We start from the raw sequence: 12,304 nt of genomic DNA, 5'->3' as shown, positions 1-12,304 counted from the left end.
AAGACATATTTGGCATACTCTCACACTGTTTTCGTTTCTTTTTTGAAAGGCTTACCTGGTATAAAGCTCCCTTGGACAAGATCTTTGTATGCCCACCAACCATCGTGCAGCTTTGATGACGCTGGCTGTGCTGCGGGAAAAGAAGAGATTCACACATCACTCACCCACGGCTCTTTGAAAATACAGTCACACCTGTAATAGACCCCAGCTCCCTGCGGAGCTGAAGTTCCTGTTGTCAAATGAGAGGATGAAGTTGTCTCTAATGCTTCAAGGCACATTTAAAAAGTCTTTTTGTGGCAAAACTTCACACGTTTGAGGCATTTGACACACACACAAAAAAAAACGTAGCATGCGAATTTAGAAAGTCAATATTTGCCAAGCCACCACTTAATTGCAAGAAGGGGAAGATAACACATTTGTGAGATGACGACAGGTGCATCCTGGATCCTCTGCTCTGGGCCCTGTCAGCGGAGCTGGAAAGTAGGTCACAGAGGCAGCAGACTCCAGCATTCTGAATTCACTCTGTTATCTCACATCGCTATTCCTCTCACCTCTCTCCCTCTGGCTGCAGGCTGCAGCTTGCATCATATCCACTGCCAAGTCAAGCACTCAGGGCTGCTCTTTAATATACCACACCATGGCTCTACTCTCAAGCCAGGTTGCTTTGATGTGCCCGTCATGAACGGGCAGAGGATTGGAGGCCAATTTGCTTCCACCCCAATTTATCGACATCTGTATCTATGATATGAGAAGCTAGTGCACTTTCACTTATAAGACTGGTAGGAAGCTGCTATTTCTAAAGCTACAGTATATCTAGAAGCATCAAGAGCCACGGATTTGCTGTAAGTGCAGGTGCTGAGATTCATGCACCGGGAGATTCGCAAAATGCTGACACCCGATTGAGCCCCGCTACCCATATATCCTCTCCATTGCGTGTGGCTCCCTGCATGCACTGTGCGCTATTGAACTGAACATAAAAAGGCTATTTTTTTACACTGCACGGTTTTGACAGGCATGAGTCACTTTGATATTATTGGCTGGAATGAGGAATATAATCCTCATGCATTTAACCAGGTGGCTTGGTTTTGATTTTCCTCATGGTCTCTTCTATACTAGACTGACCTCCTTTCAAACATACATTACATTTCAGTAGAAAGCCTTCATGCACACATCTCGCTCTTTGAAGATCTAACTTGTGTCTGTATTTTATGGATGCCCATCCCCAGGAGCAAGGATGACGTCAAACTCCGAATTGCCAAAACAAACCGGGTACTTCAATACTGCAGAAGAACACTACAGACTCCAGAAGAGATGTTCATGCCTCACTGACAACCTCTGTACAATAGATTTTTTTAATATTCATGTTTTTTTTAGTTTGTTTTATGTCTTTTTATGTCTGTCTTTCTTTTGTATTTCTTAGCAGGGAAACTATGAGTATGACCAAAAGATTGAGAAAAAAGCAGTTGAAATCAGGCTAAGATGGTTTCCTGGTCACCCAGCCTGGTCAAACACTGTTGACTGACTTTAAAAGGATTTCTGCACTTTTTAGCTGATAAAACTGGCGGATCACCTGGACCATCTTAAAACAAGCTTGGTCAGGCTGGGAAGAGATGGAAACTATCTTAATCTGGTTTAAGATTATATTCTTTGAATCTCTGTTCATTATTTTCTCAAACCCATTGTTGTTGTTGTTGTCTTTGGAAAATAACACAAGAGAACATAGCTATGCAGGAAATGAATTGTTTGGGGGAAATCCATCTAAATCCCCGCTGCTCCATTTAAAATCTTTTCATTTTTGACATGATGACCTTGTTGGGAAAAAACAAACAAAACAAAAAAACAAGCTAAAACCCGCAAACCATCTTGTCTGGTTTCCTATTGTTGTTTTAAGCAGGGCAGTCAGTAGGCTATACAATCGCTTTCAGACAAAACATATTCAGCATTTTTTTATGAGAAAAGAAAAAAAGACACATTCAATGTAATAATTATGTAGCTTTGGGTGTTTATGCATTGCAAGCATAATGACAATTCCGATAGTAGGCTACAGAGTTGCCAGTAGTTACATATATCGTGTCGTGAGAGTGAGTTTTCATAATGTGAGCAGTTTACCTTCTACAAAGATGACATTAACGTTGAGAATCAGAATGAACTCCCAAACGTGCGGCATTCTTCATTTAGTCCATCAGGTAGTAATTAACTTGGTAACACTTGGTCAAAGTCTGAAGCGTCATTCCCCACGAGCGACGCTGACTCGCGCGCTCCCGTCACTCTCAAATATGATGAACATCGTCCTCTCCAAAAGATGCGACCCACCGCTCAGATTTACGCTGTAATTTACTAGACCATAGACCACTTGACAGTCCACAGCGTAGAAACTTGCAAGTCCGGACACCGACCTGTCGGATGGTATCGCGAAAACCAATGTCTTTATTTATCCTTGTTTGTGCTGTTAGGTTAGTCGTGGATGGTGTTTGCGGCGTTACCTGACAGAGCGCGCGGATCTGAGGTTTAGCGCGTGCTAATCCCCCTGCAGGCGGGGCTCGCGCTCCCGTGACGCTCGCTTGAGAATGCGGTTAGTTTTGACATCAATTCAAACTCTAATGCAATTACTTTCCTGCTCGTGTGAGGCTTAACAGGATTAGAAATCGTCACATTTCTGTTCATTACATACAAAATTAGTAACAAGAGTGCGTATTAGGGGGAAACATGCAATCATTGTCTTTTATAAGCTATCACTTCGTTCATTTATTTACTAACACAGATTCGAGAGCTAATTAATGCACACGCTTTAAAAACATGTTTAACGTATAGGCCTTTTGACATGAGATTTTAAGACTTATTCTCAACAAATTAACGTAAAATGTTTAGCCTACATGTAGTCTTATATTAAATAGGTATAAATAAATAACTGTAAAAACATCCACGACTCTAGACTCTTTAAGACAATTTTAATTGTCATATTTACATCATACATGAACACCCACAATATCTAAAATAAGACTATGAAATTCACTAACAAGAATCAGGGCACAAAACACACACTTCACCCAACACTACAGTGGAGCTAAAACAGGCAGAATTTGAGATTGGGTCTAGTCCCAATTGCACAGGCGAGGAATATTTATGTATCTGTTTACTTCTCATCTGGAACAATTCACATTCGGTAGATGTTCGTATTTTTTAATATTTCACATAAACGTGACCTGATGCAAGAAAAAAATATATAAAGCAAGATCCACATGAGAAGGATGAAATAGTGAGTCATGATTGGGCAACAGATTTTAGCACTATCGGAAAGTCTGAAGAGAAAAATCCAGTGCTATTTTCAGTTGGGGCACATAACATACAAAATCCTCACACAGATGTGTAAGAACGAACATCAAAACAACACAGAGCTCAACAGTAAATTTACACTGATTTTACATTCACATTCGCTGATGTTTAAAGGGTTGGCTTTCAGTGATGTATTATATGTTATCTTAGTGACGAATAACCAGAATTTGGAAAAACAATTATCTTTTTGTCAAAATGTATCATTCATTTGTGGTGGGGACAAAACACATCCTCATTGAGCCCTCCAGCGTACACAGTACATGTATTCAGTTGAAAAACTGTAACAAAATCTACATCAAAACAGAAATATCACACAGCGTTCTGTATAATCAGTTCATATAGCAATTTCATATGAACATGTTCATTTGTATCGGCTATCCAGATGAAGTGCCAGTCAAATCAGTTAGAGCTGCATTGATTCAGATAATAAATGTCTGTAAACGTCCATTCCATTGTCTAAGAGAGACAGTTTGAGAGTGCATTCATCAGTAGTACTGTTTCTTTTCAGTCCAGTTTGTGATCCAGTGTTTCTTGCTGTTCCTTGAGTCCACAATCAAAAAGCCCTGGTTTACCTGGTACTTTTCCCTCTTACAAATCTTCACGCCTTGGTATTTTGCCATAGTTCGGAAGTAGGAAGCCCGCTTAAAAAAGCCACTCTGTGAGAAAACATAAGAAAGTGCTTCGTGAGCGAGGCGTGCATCTTGCCACAGAATGTATCAGAGAAGCTTTGAGAAATCTAAGAGCGTTGACTGAAGTATTTTATGAGATTACACGACTAACATTATAGCAACTGAGAGAAAGCGTTCTTTAATCTCAAATTAAATTATAAAAAGAGCAAATTATTATGCAAAAACGTGTGATAAATTCTGCGGCAGATTGTGAAGAGGGAAGGAAAGCTTGTTATCTCTGTAAGAGAAGATGTGATCAGAAGGAGTTTGTTGCCTTAGTTGAAAGCAAGCCAGCAAACGGCAAAAAAGAAAAGAATGTGGTAAAGCAGAAGGAAGTTATTAGTCTTGTCAAAGCAAGAAAATGCGTTCAGAAGTTGGATTAAAGCAATGTACAGTTCATCTTTTAAGACATCTTTCTATCTCCAAGATAACAGCATCCCAAGCCCGAGGACATAACAAAGAGCCTCACATATCAATTTGTTTCAGGGGGAAAAAAACAACCTCTAGTATTTTTGAGAGCAACGATGAGAGTCTAAAACAGACGAGGCAAGTGAAGTGTCTCAGAAGGGAGGAGGAAAGACAGTATTAGCAGAGCTTGCATGGAATATATTATTGTTAATCAAGCCAAGTGTTTTAGCTAGGGAGTTGTTGGCTGTGGCACCTACGAACTTGCTATTTGTGTCAGAGGCCCACAAAAGCCAGCGAATCTCAGTCCTCCTCTGTAAGACGGTCATTTTCTGATGGCTGTGTTTTCATTTCTGCTTTCTGGGCCTTGGCCTCATAAAGCTCTCTGGTGTTGGCTCTCTTGAAGAAACCACACTGGAGAACAGGATTCAGATATGAGCAATCAAACAAAACACAAGACAAGATGGCTGGAGAAAGTGATCTAGGCTTGACTCAACTGCTCTTCTGGTACAAATGTTGTGATATATGTGAGATATATTTAAAATATACCCATACCCCATGTGCAGCATCTACCCGTATCTACACCGTTAAAAATAACTGAAGTGTAAATGTGTTTTGCGAGAAAATCAAAAGCAGGAATTGTAAATATGTAAGTCGATATTATTTTTAACAAGAACATACACATACGTTCACAATATAATGAGGTTAAAATGGTTTTTATTTTTAGTGAAAAATATTTTTCAAGTATTATTTAGTTTGCCTGTGTAACAGTTCGCTATATAGTTAACGGATTATGATTGGTAAGTTTATAGGCAGCATCGTGCCATCATGAATGCCCGAAAAGTTGGATTTTTCTTTTATCTTGCTGCTTAAAAAACAAACTTCACACTTTGTTTGTGGTGTGAATGCAGTTAATCTGCAAAAAACTGCAAAAGTTGTTTGTGTCACTCCATCTGCAATAACATGCAGATGTGAGAACAAAAGGAACGTGTGAAATATTGAAGCAGAAAAAGTTCCTCACCTTCCACAGAAAGATGACAATCAGGCCCAGCAGAATCACTCCTGCCAGCACAGATACAATGATGATCCACAGAGGCGCTTCATATGGAAGCTCTTCTGACACTGCAGGGTCTATATCTACTGTAAACTAAACAGGGAAACGATGCTTACTGTCATTAATCTCTAATGCACCAGAAAACATATACAGGAAAATTGCCTCATTTTAATAATTATTTGATTTTCCATCACTTATGCTAAATGTATGCAAGCAAGAGTTCCAGATAGAAGAGGAAACTTGGAGATGTTGAGTTTGTACCTCACGGGTGTAATTGCTCATTTTGATGGTTGGTTTGTCTGTTTTTAGTCTCAGTGTGGCACTACCAAACACACGTACTCTTGCAGCATTGTAGTCCTGTAAACAGAGCAGCACAAATGTTATTTTCAGGACTTTAGAATGAGTATCATGTACAGTAAGAATTTTTAAGCCCTTCCTGGAACTTCCCCAGCATGGGAAATGATTTCCATAATGATTTCTTCATTTGGAATATGATCGAAGATTGTGCATGTGAATAATAATTGTGAAAAATAGAACATTTTCACTCTGTTCAAATGAACGAAGTGTGACTTGAATATAGATTAGTACATTTTGCTCAATGAGAGACTAAAATGATCCGATTTTCCCATATTGGACACACTCTGCTCAGGTCATGGAGTAGTCTACAGAATACATCTAAAATGTCAAGGATCCAGGAACAGTTAATATTAAAAAACCCTTACAAAAGGGTTTCTGCAATCTACTTTTTTTATTATTATTTAATGTATTTCACACTTAAGATCATAATTACATTTTAAACTTGCACATACACTGGCTCCAAAAAGCATTTAAAAGTGTAGTTAGAAAATGTCTGAATGTCACTGTTAATATTATATAATTAACAGTATATACATAACATAAGTGTATTTATTTATTTATTTATTTTATTGAAAGAGATTAATAGTCTTATTCAACAGTGACTCATGTGACAGTAACAACATTGAAATGTTGTTAAAATATTTATATTTCAAATCAATGATGTTCTTTCTCTTTATCAAAAAAAAAAAAAGTTTTTTTTAACATTGGTAACAATACATGTTTCTTGAGCAGCAAATCATCATATTTCAATTATTTCTGAAGGATCATGTGACACTGATCCCTGCCACGCCCACTCGTTCCCAATCAACAGAATTCTAGTCACCTGTTCACCATCAACAGTCACCACTACATAAGCACTCCTCACCTTCACACTCACCGTTTGGTCTTACACCGATCCCATCATTCACTACCTGTCCTTCCGAGAAGCCCTCACCTGTAACCATCTTCATCACCTCCATCTAAGTGTCACCATCCATCTAAGTATCACCTGTGTCCGTTCCTCTGAATAAATACTTTGCACTTGCACTAATCCATCTGTGTCCTCGCCTGTGTCTGACAGAAGACCAGACCAAATGCAGAGCTCTTCGGACCGCACCGCAGACCACTTCACCACGCTGTACAGTCCTCACTGGTTCACGACACTCCCTCCACCGCTACTCAAGTTAGCGTGTCATCACCTGCACCACCGGCACCCGTTACTTCGTCAGCTGCCTGCGTAAGTCCCATGGCCCGACCAGCGACCTACAGCAGCGCGGCGGAGGATTGCAGCGGGTTTCTCTTGCAATGTTCCCTGTATATGGAAGCAAACTCCCATCTGTTTCACAGTGAAAGAGGCCGGTGGCATTTATCATCTCATTACCCTCAGGCCGAGCCCTACAGTGGGCACAGTCGCTATGGGAAGCGAATACCCCCGTCATCGGCTCAACCACCACCTTCTGCACTCATCTAAACAAGGTATTTGGTCAACAAACAAGAATTATCGAATTATCTTTAATTATAATTATGAATTATCTGTCCATGATCAATTGTTTTCTATTCGCCAAGGCAAACGAGAGACAACGATGCATTGTTTCCGCACGCTGGCCTGCATGAGCGGATGGAATAAATCAGCCCTCGTCACTGCCTTTCCCATGGCCTCCTCGCTGAAATCAAGCAACTCATTGTGGTCTACGAGGACGCCATGGGCTTGGAGGCCCTCATCCAGAAAACCATCCACGTGTCTCAGCGGTTATCTGCCTGTGGCTTCTTCTCACCCGCTGCCGATCCTCCGCCTGCTTCAACATCTGTCGCACCTCCAGCACCTGAACCCATGCAGATCGACTCCAGTACTCGGTTGTAATTCCCACTCATCTGTTTCAGCACAAGCCCTCATCGACTCCGGGTCGGCGGGAAACTTCATCAGTCAGCAAACCCTCGGAAAGCTAACCGCCCAACGTCAACGTTGTCCCGTCGACCTCAGAATCACCACCATTCAGTGAAAACCGCTGGGCTGAGGTCGTGTCTGCCATTTCTCCCCCACACTTGTATACTACGAGCTGGTCATCTGCATGAGAAAACCATCACGTTCATAAATCTGAAGGAGTCAACCGCGGACATCATCCTGGGACGCCCCTGGTTAATATTACACCAGCCGCATATCCACTGCTCCACCGGAGAGATCCTGCAAAGGGGTGAGAACTGTTTTGATCGTTGTATTCATCGTCCTCGCCAAAAAGGTCCATCATCATCGTCAGTTCCTTCATCATTACCTATCCAGTCCACCTCAGTAGAGAGCCCCGATACTCAAGTCAACGTGGCCATCCCCCCAGCTTACCGGGCGTTCCAGGATGTCTTCAGTAAGCAGTTGGCTACCAAACTACCACCCCATCAGCCATGGGACTGCACCATTGACCTCGTGCCTGGGGCTACTCTACCAAAGGGCCGCATCTATCCTCTGTCCATCCCGGAACAGAAGGCCATAGAGGAGTATGTGCACGAAGCGCTATAGCAAGGGTTCATCCATCCATCGGCCTCCCCTGCCGCTTCGAGCTTAATCTTCGTGGCCAAGAAGGATGGAGGCTTGTGGCCGTGTATCGACTACCGTCACCTGAATTCTCAGACCATCAAGTTTAGTTATCCCCTTTCTCTGGTCCCATCCGCCCTAGAACAGCTTCGTGGGGCCACCATGTTCTCCAAGCTCGATCTCAGAAGGGTCTACAACCTCATTCGCATTCGCAAGTGAGACAAGTGGAAGACAGCCTTCATCACTCCCTCAGGTCACTAGGAATATCGGGTGATGCCGTATAGGCTGTCCAACTCACCCTCCGTCTTCGTTACATGAATGAAAATTACATGAATGAGGTATTTCGTGAATTCTTAAACAAGTTTGTCATCGTCTATATCGACGATATCCTCATCTATTCAACTGACCTGAGGGAGCATGAGGAGCATGTCTGCAAAGTGTATTCTGCAAATACACTTTGCAGAAGACATTGTTTCCGACCGAGGACCCTTATTCATCTCTAGAGTGTGGACTGCCTTCTTCCGTCTCCTAGGGGTATCCGTCAGCCTCTCATCAGGTTACCATCCGCAGACCAATGGCCAGACTGAACGGAAGATCCAGGAGATCGGGAGATTCCTGAAGGTATACTGGCACCAGAATCAGGAGAGCTGGAACCAGTATCTGCCCTGGGATTGAATATGCCCAGAATTCACTCCTGCAGTCCACCACAGGGCTCACCCCGTTCCAATGTGTCCTTGGCTACCAACCACCGCTCTTCCCCTGGACGGGTGAGCCCTCGGAGGTCCTAGCGGTGGATTACTGGTTCCGCCAGAGTGAGAGGGTCTAGGACTCAGCGTACGTGCAACTCCAGCAGGCAGTCCATCGTCCTTCGTCTGAGTGTCACCATCCATCTAAGTATCACCTGTGTCCGTTACCTCTGAATAAATACTTTGCACTTGCACTAATCCATCTGTGCCCTCGTCTGTGTCTGACAAAGACCAATAAATTACACTTTAAAATGTTTTATGTTTGATTTATATTTTTAAGTCATCTGAAATTTTAAAAGTCCTAATATTTTAAGGCTGTTAAATCAATGAATCACGATAAATCGCATCTAACATAAAAGTTTGTGTTTATAAAATATGCTTACTCTGATAGCTCACCAGTGTACATTTTCAACAGTATAGGCTTTTACACCTTTCTTTTTCTCACTAATTCAAGCAATAATTTAAAAGCATTGCCTTTTATGCAAAACCATGCAAGTGCATAAAGTGAATTACAGCACTGTGAACCCCAAATGCGAGCACAAAAACATATGATTGAAAATAAAGTTAAAATAAAGTAATTTACTGCTTATTAATAGTTAGTAGCAGTTTTGTAGCATTCAAGTTAGGCAATGGGTATTAAAGGATGAAAAAGGTCATACAAAATATAAGGCATTAATATGTGCTTTATAAGTACTAATGAACAGCCAATCTTCTAGTAAACTCCATAGTAATATGAATACTTATAAGCAATTAGTTAATAGTGAGAATTGAAGCCTAAAATAAAGTGTTACAGCAAGTTCTTTTCTGCAACTGCCTTTAAGTACCTTGAAACGTGCAGCATTATTCAATGTGTTGTAATATCCTGTGAAACAGGAAGCGTTTCCTTTATATCAACGCAGAATTCACATAGGTCCAATACGTTTTCTGGCATGTGCCAGCTTGCACATATGATCCATTTTGTGTTGGGTATCTGGACCGAAGCTGTGGCTGTTTATGTGGCTAAACCAGACTTAATTTGCCCCAAAGGAAAGCATATTTACTAGTGGTGTAACAAAAAAATCGATTCACAGAAGAATCTAGATTCTCATTTGCAACCATTCAGAAACGATCTGAAATGTCCAAGAATCGATTTAATAAATTAATTAAATCAGCTGGCTGTTCGTCTCCATTTTGTAGCTAGCCTATACGCGACTTAAAGTCCTGCAACGGCATAAAAGTGGCAAATTGTGACATTTATAAAAATCATGGGCGGGGATGCGGGCCGGTAATTAACTCTGTGCGGGCGGGTGGTAGCGCGGATGAAAAATATGTGCAATATTTCTGTTGCGAGGTGCACGAGACTGGGGCGTGATTGTGAATGAGCGTCACCTGCAAGCCACACCGAGTCCTCTGAGGGAGCTCGGAGGCATATAAGGACGAGAGATCACCAGACCTGGATTTGACGTTGAGTTGTGTTTACGTTTTATAATGCGTGTGCGCTTGGCAGTTGTCCGTGAGGGGCTGCCCGTCCTTATATGCCACACACACATAATATATATATATATTATGTGTGTGTGTGTGTGTGTGTGTGTCCTTGTTTATATTACATTGTGGGGACCAAATGTCCCCATAAGGATCGTAATAGCTGATAGTAGTCACTTTTCAACCGGCTCATTGAAAAGTGAGCCGGTCCCCACTTTTCAAAATGCTTATAAATCATACAGGATAAGTTTTTTTGAGAAAGTAAAAATGCAGAATGTTTCCTGTGATGGGTAGGTTTAGGGGCAGTGTAGGGGGATAAAAAATACGGTTTATACGGTATAAAAACCATTACGTCTATGGAGAGTACCCACAAAAAATGTATCGTGGGCATGGGTCGGGTAACGGGCCAAATATTAATGGGTCTGGGCGGGTGTGGATTTAATTTTGATATTTTCAAAATCGAATCGTTTTAAATCGTGAGATGGTAAAAGATTCCCACCCCTAATATTTACACTGTCTGAATAGTTCCCTTATATAGTGCACTATGTGCCATTCACCATGTAGAAAATAGCAAATGTGTGAACAAATGTCTGATTTTAACCGCTTCAGTATAAATAAGCAGGGCTCTCAAGTTCTCTTTAAAAATTTGGAGTGAGATTGCATCTGTTAGGGGAGGAGCCACTTAAATAGCCTACTAAAATATTCTGCATCTACCTGTTCATAATTTACCAGCACAAATAGATGTTAATTTACCATAATTTACCAGCACAAATAGATGTTAATTTACCATAATTTACCAGCACAAAAAAATTTATGTTGCTTGCTGTCTAAAGTGTATTCTTTGGCCTGATGCCCTTTTTCCTCATGCCTGTTCACACCTTGATGGGCACATGAGTTCTTCTGTCTGCAAACAGAGCACCTAGAAGGAGCTGATGGTGCCTATATAATGAATGGCTATTCAGTTGACTACCTACTTAAAAGTACACCTATAGATGGCTGCTCCACGTAATGATTTCTATTTGTCCACTGACTCTTCCACTGTCTCCTCCTCTAATCTGGCAACCTTTTTAGGTGGCTGATCATTTTCTGCCCAGAATGAAATACTCTTTTGATTTTTTTCCCTGACATCTTTGCAATGATTAATATATGCATTGTCAGGATATAACTATTACTGAAATGATAATTTCATCTGCCAGGTTTTTCCTAATATCTGTCATTATTAGCAGAAAATGTTTTACACACATTCGGAAAATCAATAGTTTAGTCAATAATTCAAGAAGGTCCAGACTTTAAAGCTCTTGATTCTAACTTGCACTTGGCCTTATGAAAAAGGTTACATAGTTCTTGTAATTGATTAAACTCTATAATTTGTTACATAATTACAGGCGAGACCACCAATGGCTCCTCATTAACATGCTAAGGCGAATGTTAACATTTTTATATATAGAATTTGTTATGAAAAACAGCATCCTACACACAAAATATAACCACGACATGTCACAGTTGTAATTTAAATCTTTAATTAAAAAAAATCTATTCCCTTAACTGAAAATCGATTATAAATTCTACAAGAATTTAGTCAATATTATTTACCATAATAAATACAAAAGAATGTGATAATTCTAGAAAAGGTGGTGGCTTTCTATTAAACTTGGTGCTTATAAAAGCTCTGAACTTGTGATGTATATAATTAATAAATAGCCTGGCTCATGTTTCCATTAACCGTGGCATAATTGGGGGTTGTATTTGCTTGTGTTGGTTATTAACTGTACATTTA

The 12,304-nt window shown here is 40.7% G+C and overlaps 2 protein-coding genes across 5 annotated transcripts in view; both read right to left on the bottom strand.

Moving 5' to 3' along the window:
• ca10b (carbonic anhydrase Xb) overlaps window positions 1-2,808 on the bottom strand; it is a 31,270-nt gene extending 28,462 nt beyond the window's left edge. The window contains exons 1-2 of the mRNA XM_067418119.1: window positions 2,110-2,808; window positions 56-130 (exon numbers count right to left, since the gene is read on the bottom strand). Coding sequence (XP_067274220.1) covers window positions 56-130; window positions 2,110-2,167 — 133 coding nt within the window. The 5' untranslated portion in view covers window positions 2,168-2,808. The remainder of the gene's footprint in view (window positions 1-55; window positions 131-2,109) is intronic.
• A 123-nt stretch (window positions 2,809-2,931) lies between these two features.
• The window catches only part of itga3a (integrin, alpha 3a), a 60,392-nt gene continuing 51,019 nt past the window's right edge, over window positions 2,932-12,304 (bottom strand). The window contains exons 23-26 of one of the 4 annotated variants that reach the window (XM_067418096.1): window positions 5,722-5,817; window positions 5,428-5,553; window positions 4,667-4,820; window positions 3,849-3,989 (exon numbers count right to left, since the gene is read on the bottom strand). In XM_067418096.1, the coding sequence (XP_067274197.1) occupies window positions 4,710-4,820; window positions 5,428-5,553; window positions 5,722-5,817 (333 nt within the window). In that variant the 3' untranslated portion in view covers window positions 3,849-3,989; window positions 4,667-4,709. Of the gene's footprint in view, window positions 3,990-4,662; window positions 4,821-5,427; window positions 5,554-5,721; window positions 5,818-12,304 lie in introns of all 4 variants that reach the window. The other 3 variants (XM_067418088.1, XM_067418105.1, XM_067418079.1) reach the window with 3 other exon arrangements.

The sequence above is a fragment of the Pseudorasbora parva genome, chromosome 2, assembly GCF_024679245.1.
Source record: "Pseudorasbora parva isolate DD20220531a chromosome 2, ASM2467924v1, whole genome shotgun sequence".
NCBI lineage: Eukaryota > Metazoa > Chordata > Actinopteri > Cypriniformes > Gobionidae > Pseudorasbora > Pseudorasbora parva.
The sequence above is the reverse complement of the archived record's forward strand: the minus strand, read 5'-3'. Positions and strand labels throughout refer to the sequence as shown.